Here is an 8,670-nt window from a genome sequence, read left to right as displayed (position 1 = left end):
AATATCTAAATTCATACCTACACTGTGGCTGTTTACCACTTTGGCTTACCGGAGCGGTTGTACCTTTTAGACTTCTAGTGGTGGCGCTTCCCAGATTGTGGATGGCCAGATGAACGGAAATTGTAATTCACAGCTAAGAAGAAATATGAGCATAATGGTAGACCAACAACAAATCAGAGATGCCCCGGCGTCCTAGTTTAGTATGATGAGACCACTATAAGACTGGGTTTCATTCACAAAGTGTGTGTGAAATCTGCATATTGTGAAATCTGTGAAAGGTTTCTCTCTAACAACACAAATGTATAGCTAGCGAAAGATCCATAATCTGGGTCTGTATAAAGTAGGGATGGGCATTCCAAGCAAAAATAATATTCGAAAATCGCACCCCTCCCCCACATGCACGCACAAACACCCATGAACAGAGAGAGAGGGAGAGAGATGGGATTCACACTTTCAATCTGTATGATAAACTGTTTAATTCAGAAGATAGGCTACCTTAACTCAAGCCATATAATGATTGTAAGGTGCTGAAACATATTAATATAATAAACATAACCGAATGATGGCACTTATTAACATAACAGTCCGTCGATTAGCATAAATCAATTGCTCAATAAGGCTAAGATATTTCCATTTCAAAAAATGGAACCCCTAAAGGGAATAGATATGAGATGGGAGGAAAAATATACATTACTTCAATATCTTCTGTCGCAATTATTTAGTTGGGCAATTATACTGTATACAAACTGCACCGCGCGTCTACATTTGAAATAACGAACTTGAGCGCGCAAAAGACGCGATGTGAATGGCTATGTCATGGCTCCATTTTTATGATGAGAGGACAGGAAAGGTTGAGAAAACACTCCAGGTAAATTTTGAAATGTCGAAAATCGCACCCCTCCCCCACATGCACGCACAAACACCCATGAACAGAGAGAGAGGGAGAGAGATGGGATTCACACTTTCAATCTGTATGATAAACTTTTAATTTAGAAGATAGGCTACCTTAACTCAAGCCATATAATGATTGTAACGTGCTGAAACATTAATATAATAAACATAACCGAATGATGGCACTTATTAACATAACAGTCCGTCGATTAGCATAAATCAATTGCTCAATAAGGCTAAGATATTTCCATTTCAAAAAATGGAACCCCTAAAGGGAATAGATATGAGATGGGAGGAAAAATATACATTACTTCAATATCTTCTGTCGCAATTATTTAGTTGGGCAATTATACTGTATACAAACTGCAGGCATCAGGGAGCCATTATTAATATGCGGGGCATTGAAATCGCTTATGAACGCACGCTTGTTTTTTACTTTCACTTTTGAGATTCGCAATCACACATACGGAGCAGCACTTGGCAGTACTACTTACCACACATTTTACAAGATTAGATGTTTGTCAGTGCTGCTCAGGATCTGCACATCATTCGCCATCATCCTATCAGTCATCTCTCCTTACTCTGTTTATGTGGTAAGTGAAATGTTATGTACTGTAATGTAACAGGCTACCGCTAGCAAGCGGCTAACCATGTCCCTTTAGTGGCTCCGTAGAACGCGTTATTTGTTTTCCGCGCTGTTCTGAACATGGATTCAGCCACACCTTTAACCCAGTCGAGGGTGTTTGTGGTCCGCACAGAACTCCTATTTGACATCGTCCCAATTTGCTCTAACCGTTAAATGCTAAGCAAGTCTTTTTTTATGCCACGCAAGTCTACAGTGTGTGCGTGAGACAATGTGTTCTTCTGTTGTCTTTGACAGCTTTTAAGTGCGTTATTGGCAGCGCCGCCACCCTCTGCTTACATGAACGCGTCACCACCGCATCAGCACGGAAAACATGGGGACATTTTTTAAGACAGTAATCGCACAACCTATTCAATATTCTATAATTAAATCAACTAATCGAATATTCGAAAATCGTGACCCATCCCTAATATATAGCCTATATAAAGTTGATAAGCAGTTAAATTTGTTGGTTTACACACAAAGAAATGTGTAAGCTTTTAATAAGTCCAAGAATAAAATGATTAATTCACTTAACATGTTAAATTTGATTTATAGTACTTTTTGTGCTGTTTTCTATCAGTTTGGACTTCAATAAAGAGAGAAAACTTGCACTTAACCTTTTCACAGGCATTTTGTTTTCATAGTTAGACAGATATTGTGATGTTTTGTTATAAGATTGTCTAGCAATATATCGATTATCGCAGAATCGCTGTATTCGTGATATTATTGTATCGTGGGCCATGTATCGTGATTCGTATCGTATTGTGAGGTACCCTGTGATTCCCACCCCTAATGTTTAGATGGTTTAAGAAACTAGTCTGAGCAACTAGCAGTTAGCCAAGTCTTTTTTTTTTTTAATATGGATTCAAATTATACTAATGTACCTTTCTATGTAACTGACTTACAGGGCTTTCGTACCACATAGTTCTAGGAACTTAGTTCTAGGATCTAGCCAGCATGGTGGTTCCTAGAGGACCAAATTTCTCCCTTGGGCCATTTTCCTGATTGCATTCGCACTGGCAGCAAGAACTCTGAAGCGTCCGACAGCAACGTCTTTATTAGCGGCATTCGTAGGTTTCGTGATAACGGAGATGGAATATAAACGCAAAATTTATGCAATTGAAAGAGCATGAAAATCTGACTAAATTTCCTATGACAACTTGCAATGTTACATGTCAGCGAGGCTGATAAAAAAAGAACACATGTGGCAAACAACAGGTAAATGTCGTTATCACTGTTTTCCATGTTCGCGGTGTTTCGTATGTGTTTGGCCAATCAGCGCACACTTACGCCACTGATAGTTCCTATAGAAATGTTTTAGACTCTACTCTGAAGTAGGGCTGTCAAAATGGCTGAAAAAATAAGTTAGAATTTTGTACTTAAATATTATCAATATTCGAATTATATTCCAATTTAAATGCCATAATTTCAGTTAGGGGGAAAAAGCTTTTGGCTTCTCTCCTGAGGCCACAAGAGGGCGCATTGAGAAAAATATTAATAATGCACGTTTATTCAAAGCAATAAAATAACACGACTATCTTTGAAAAAAAGTGCATAATGTTTAAAATAAAGTTTATAAACCAAATATAATTGTTACTTAATTAGAAACAAAACAGCATCATGTATGTATGTATGTATAGTTTAATACAAAGGACTGAAACCCAATCACAAAGAGAACTTTTTTTAATTTAAAAACATGAGATGCAGTGGGATGGGGGAAAAACACCATAAAATCTTGAGTCATGTTGTTTAAAAGTTGAACATTAATTTTACAAGGCTTTCTAAACATGCGGCTCTCTTGTGCGAGACGCGAGTGCAACAGTCATAGATGTCCCTATAGAAAATGCGATAAATATACGTTCTGTGTGAACAGCTTGATTTCAGTTTGCCATAAACAAGATCTCCTCCGCATTGATGTTCTCTTTTTCTGCAATATTTTGAATAAACAAGCTCATCATCGTATCTCGTGCGCCACTGATAAGGCTGCCTGACTGACGCACGCCTAAATTTGGAATGCAACATTTTTGCATTCGAATATGGATTTTTATTTTAAATTCGACAAATATTCAAATTTTTATTCAACAGCCCAACTCTGAAGAAGAGGCTAATTTAGTTTCCCCAAACAGAGTTCCTAGAACTAAAACCGCTCCTAGTTCCTGAGGTGCGAACATGCCAAAAGCGGGTACTTCCACCAATAGTACTAGGACCTATGAAAAGGTTCCTCCGGTGCGAAAGCCCCTTTAGTAATGACCAGTGTTGAAGAATAAAGGAGATGACTAACTTGCATGCAACCAGCCACAGATTGAGTCTTAATTCTGGGAGTAAACAGGGTCACTCTATGCCTCACATAGAATATTGTACCACGGTATTATGATGGTACTGCCACAGAACTTTTTTGAAAAGAAATGAAGTGCTGTCTCTTAACAAGGCATTGTCACTCTTTCTCAGGTGCACAGCAAGGACAAGAAGTACGTGTGTAAAGTATGCAGTCGTGTCTTCATGTCGGCCGCCAGCGTGGGCATCAAGCACGGCTCTCGGCGTCACGGTGTCTGCGCAGACTGCTCGGGTCGAGGCATGGCTGCCCTGCTGGACCAGAATGGCGAGGACGGCTCGCCAGAAGAGGAACTCTTGTATCCCGGTGACCACCGTTTCCCCGATGACACCGCTGACGGCGACGGGGAAGAGGAGATGATGGTGGAAGCGGAGCTGATGGGAGAAGGTGAAGGAGAAGAGGAGAACGGGAAATGGCGGGCTGGCTCAGGGATGTCACAGCGAGACGACAGAGCAATAGACGATGGCAAAGAGGAAAGCGACTCGGCTCTGGAAGGAGAGGCCAGGGCGGGAAGCGAGAAAGATTTCAGTTGGATCTCCTAGTCCAATGCCTGGATCCTAGTCCAAGGTTGACCACCTGTTCCTATAAGGAGATATACTTAAGGCGGGGCAATCTGATCTCAGCATGTGGAAGGAGCCGGATACAAAGAGATCCTTGAGATTCCCACAGGGCTGCCAAAGGAGAGACAGTGGAGAGTCCTCTCGCCCCGACTCCATGTGCTTCTGACCCAGGCTTCAGTTTGTCTCCTTTCTTCCTTGAGGACCAAACGGGTTTCTGTGTATGTGTTTGCTATTTCTTCAGACAAAAGAGATTGTGTTGTCTCAGGAGATTGTCCAAATCAGTACTAAGCTTTGATGGGTCAGACAAAGAAAGTGTACGAAAGATGTGCTCTTGCCATATGGTCAGCTGCCACCAGGGGCGCTGGCTTATCTATTGTGCAGCAGTTCACGTCAGAAAAGACTTGCACCAGTTTTTTTTTTGACACATTGTTGTTTTCTGCAAAGAGAAACTTCAACAGACTTGCACTTTAAACGTTGACTAGATTCCTATTGATTCCCTGTTTCTGTGGTTTACATTTTTATTCCAATTTACATAGATGAATATGGTGACCGCACCTACCTTTAAGGATACACAGTATGTCCTTATGACTGTTATATATGAACATTTGTGCTAGGTTTGCTCATTATAATGTATGCCTTGTAATGTTTTATTTCGTTGCAATTTTCATTCCTGAACATTTATATCAATGGGAAAAATCATGTATATAAATACATATAAGTGAGATGTTGATTTTGTGTTCTCGACAAAAAAACGGTGGGGAAGATGGGTGAACACTATGCAGAAACTAATCTTTCTAGTTCTCAACAATCTTTATTCTCTCTATTATGGGAGAGAAAACTAGTCTTCAGCAATGGCAAAGCAGAGAGAATGGAGGAGAGAGTATACAAGTAGATTTATGGAAATATTACTTGTTTTCCACTTTAATATTTCCTCATTATTTGCATTCCATAGTGGACACAGTCAGGGATGGGTATGGTTTTATACAGAGGGTTTCCAGTGTGGTGCATTTCTATTAAAAACAAAACAAAAAAACAAAACCTGTATGCAAATGTGTGTTATTTTGTAGGTTTGGTGTGTGGGGCGGTGTTTAACTCAAGCTAACGTCATTCAAAAGCCTTTACCGAAGCAGTTTCAGACTCTCTCCTCTCGTCCCTCTTTTTAAGTTTGACGTATTTCGCGTTTCCTCGCAGCCTTGCCATTGTACTGTACTGAGTCTGCCTCTGAAATCTTAAAGCCGTGTGATGTGACAGGGAGATATCATGCCTTCCCACTAAATATTTATTGCTCTAACTTCTGGAATATTCCGAAATATGCATCAATTTCTTAATCAATGAACCACAGCTTTCTTTTGTTGTCAGTCCATTTAAGATGACGAAACACAAAAACACTTTGTAATGAGACCATAGGGACTGATGTGTGCTGTAAAGTGAAATTGCTGTTCATTTATTGGGTTTAAATGGTTATTTATTTAGTTTGTGTGTGTTTGAGGGAGAGATTATCTAGTCTTTTTACACATCCTTACCATTCTGTTTGACTCTGTGTGTGTGTGTGTGTGTGTGTGTGTGTGTGTGTGTGTGTGTGTGTGTGTGTGTGTGTGTGTGTGTGTGTGTACGAGTGTGTGAAGGACCGGGTTCATGAATGTCTTCTTACTCATTGTTTTAACAATCTGTGCCAGAATCTTTGACAATGGGAATAAAACGCTTTATTATGCTTTACTTATGAGTAACAAATTTTAATTATTATGGTAACTGTTGATATTGTTGTAATTCTTATTGTTATTATGATTATAATTATTGTTATTATTATTATTATTACGTGCTGGAGGCTAAGCTTTATTATCTGTTTCATTTTTATATTTCCTTTCTTGAAAAACAGTGTAAAACTTTCCAATCTTGCCTTTCTATGGACAGCAAGCCATGCGGCTTTCAGAAGTAATTATATTGTGCCAGTTCCATGCATTTCTGAGTGATCTTTGAGAACATTTTTTTCCTTATTATTCTATTTTGTTTTAGAAGGATGACCTTCTGAGAGCTTAACTTACTAAATGTTGACAGAAAGGTATATACAGCACACGCTTCTATATTACTAACGTACACTAAGTAATGAATATTATACCAAAAAATAATAATCTGGTATACTATATATACATAATATACATTTAGTGCTTTTGTTTCGATTTGGTGTACAGGTGCAAAGCTTTGATCAAACAGTGAATTGCTTGGTTGATTTTTTTCCCTCTACTTTGAAAAAGCACAGATTATGGTGTTATGTTATGAAGGGCCACTTGAAAGTACATTTTAAAGAAGAATCGCAGCTTTAATTCTGTTGCCCTTGGAAACGTGCTCAAGTTTTAATGGATGTGCTCTACTGTATGCCATCACTCTGCATTTGAATTAAGAAGGCTGGCCACTGTCATGTGGAATTATGGGAAATGTATGCTTTGCAATGAGAAATTGTACAAGTTTTAGACCTCAAATGTCATTGGCCCAAGTGCCAGTCACAATTGCTATCCAAATCCCTCCAAATGATTGGACATTTAGCTTTTTTCCTGTTTGTTTAATTTATTGTGTTCTTTACCTTTAATTGAAATAAAATCTGTTGGAATTTAAAAACAAACTGGATGACATAATTTGAATCCAATTCATTTATGCAAGTAAATAGCCCCTTTCACACAGTAATACCAGTAAATTGCCGTAAAATAACCAGAATGACTTTACCAGTAAATTAACAAATGCACTGTTCGTTCACACAGGCTTTTTTCGTCTTTTTTCCGGTAAAGCACCATTCACACATCCATTTCAAAATACAGGTAAATTCTGTGACATCATTAATCAGAATCAGATTAATCACATCCCGGTGTTGTGTTTGTAAACATGAAGGGGTATACGCAGGCAGTGTTTTTGTTGATGTTCATCATAGTAGACGACTTCAAACCAAACTACACAGCGCGGAGTAAATGCGTCATCGGCGTCAGAAAGTTATGATTGGCCCAGGGGCATAGAATTTTTTATTTCAATGGCTCTGGATTTGCCCAGAGTAGACGTTTTACGTCCAGTGTTGCCAGATTGGATGGACGATTTCCACCAAAAGCTCACAAAAACCCGCCCAAAACTTTAACTGTCAAAATAATGTGATGGAATATGTAAATCAAGGTTGATAAGGGCCATTTTTAACGCCTTAAAACAAAATAATGTTGACAAAATAATTTATATAACGTTAGATAAATTTCCCAGGTAAACGGATCGAATCGGGGCAAATAGCCTACATTAAAGGGAATTAGGCTACCGAACATGAATAAAATATTCAAGCAGACACTGTCAAAACGGCAGTCAAGAAATGCATAATTTTCAACGTCAGCAGTCAGAATAATCCCATTTAAATGCAAAAAGTGCCCAATATAAGTGATAGGAGAAAGCAACGTTGCAGGTATTTCACACTCGTTCATGCACACACCATGCCAGTCAAAATGGTGTCATTCATTGATAGGCTACATACCGAATTATAATCTGACAATTAAAAAAATAATAATGGCTTACTTTCGTGTCGCTCTATAATTTTACACAGAACTGGAAGCCTCTTGTTAAGTTCATATTGTAGAACATAATACAGAACTTTTCACTGTCAAAACTAATCAAGTCTAGCAGTTTTCAAGGATTTATCAATCTGGACCGTTTAAAAGATAAAAGACAGGACCCGGTGCTCTACAGTGCGACCATTTCAGTCGCATTTGCGACTGAAAACTACTGCGTGCGACTATGAAAAAATATTTAGGAGCACCAGTGCGACTGACCAGATCATCATCATACTTGTGATCATGAATTTATGGATTTAATTGCACTCATGCCACCTCTGATCCTCATTAAATGTCTGAAATACACCTACAAGTCACTTTTGTGTTATTTTGTGCTACCTCTGTACAAATTAATTTTAATACTGATTTCATTTGATTAGTAACTTATTCTTCTTATTCTACTTGTACTACATTAAAAATCAGATACGTTATAACTTATCACGCTAAAAACTTGTCACTCATGAATCATAACGTCTGTCTGCTGAGCCCTCGTGATAAGTGCGGCTGTCGACGTTTACATCAGCACCAGCGTCTCTGCAGTGTGTGTGTAGTAAGGGTTGCACCGACTAATCAATCGATTAGTCGACTTCAATGCTCAGCCATGACGCTTTAAGCGTGACGTCGACTAGTCGCTGGTCCTATAGAGGGCGCAACAGGATAAGAAATCTTTGAAGGACTTCCACATTTACG

The 8,670-nt window shown here is 38.8% G+C and overlaps 1 protein-coding gene across 1 annotated transcript in view; it reads left to right on the top strand.

The window, feature by feature from the left end:
* The window catches only part of LOC107697005 (zinc finger and BTB domain-containing protein 46-like), an 8,404-nt gene extending 2,416 nt beyond the window's left edge, over positions 1 to 5,988 (top strand). Inside the window, exon 3 of the mRNA XM_016497613.1 lies at positions 3,965 to 5,988. Coding sequence (XP_016353099.1) covers positions 3,965 to 4,390 — 426 coding nt within the window. The 3' untranslated portion in view covers positions 4,391 to 5,988. The remainder of the gene's footprint in view (positions 1 to 3,964) is intronic.
* The last annotated feature ends 2,682 nt before the right edge of the window (positions 5,989 to 8,670 follow it).

Source organism: Sinocyclocheilus anshuiensis, unplaced genomic scaffold, assembly GCF_001515605.1.
Source record: "Sinocyclocheilus anshuiensis isolate Anshui unplaced genomic scaffold, SAMN03320099.WGS_v1.1 scaffold130, whole genome shotgun sequence".
In the NCBI taxonomy this organism is placed as follows: Eukaryota; Metazoa; Chordata; class Actinopteri; order Cypriniformes; family Cyprinidae; genus Sinocyclocheilus; species Sinocyclocheilus anshuiensis.
This window is presented reverse-complemented; position numbering and strand designations above follow the sequence as displayed.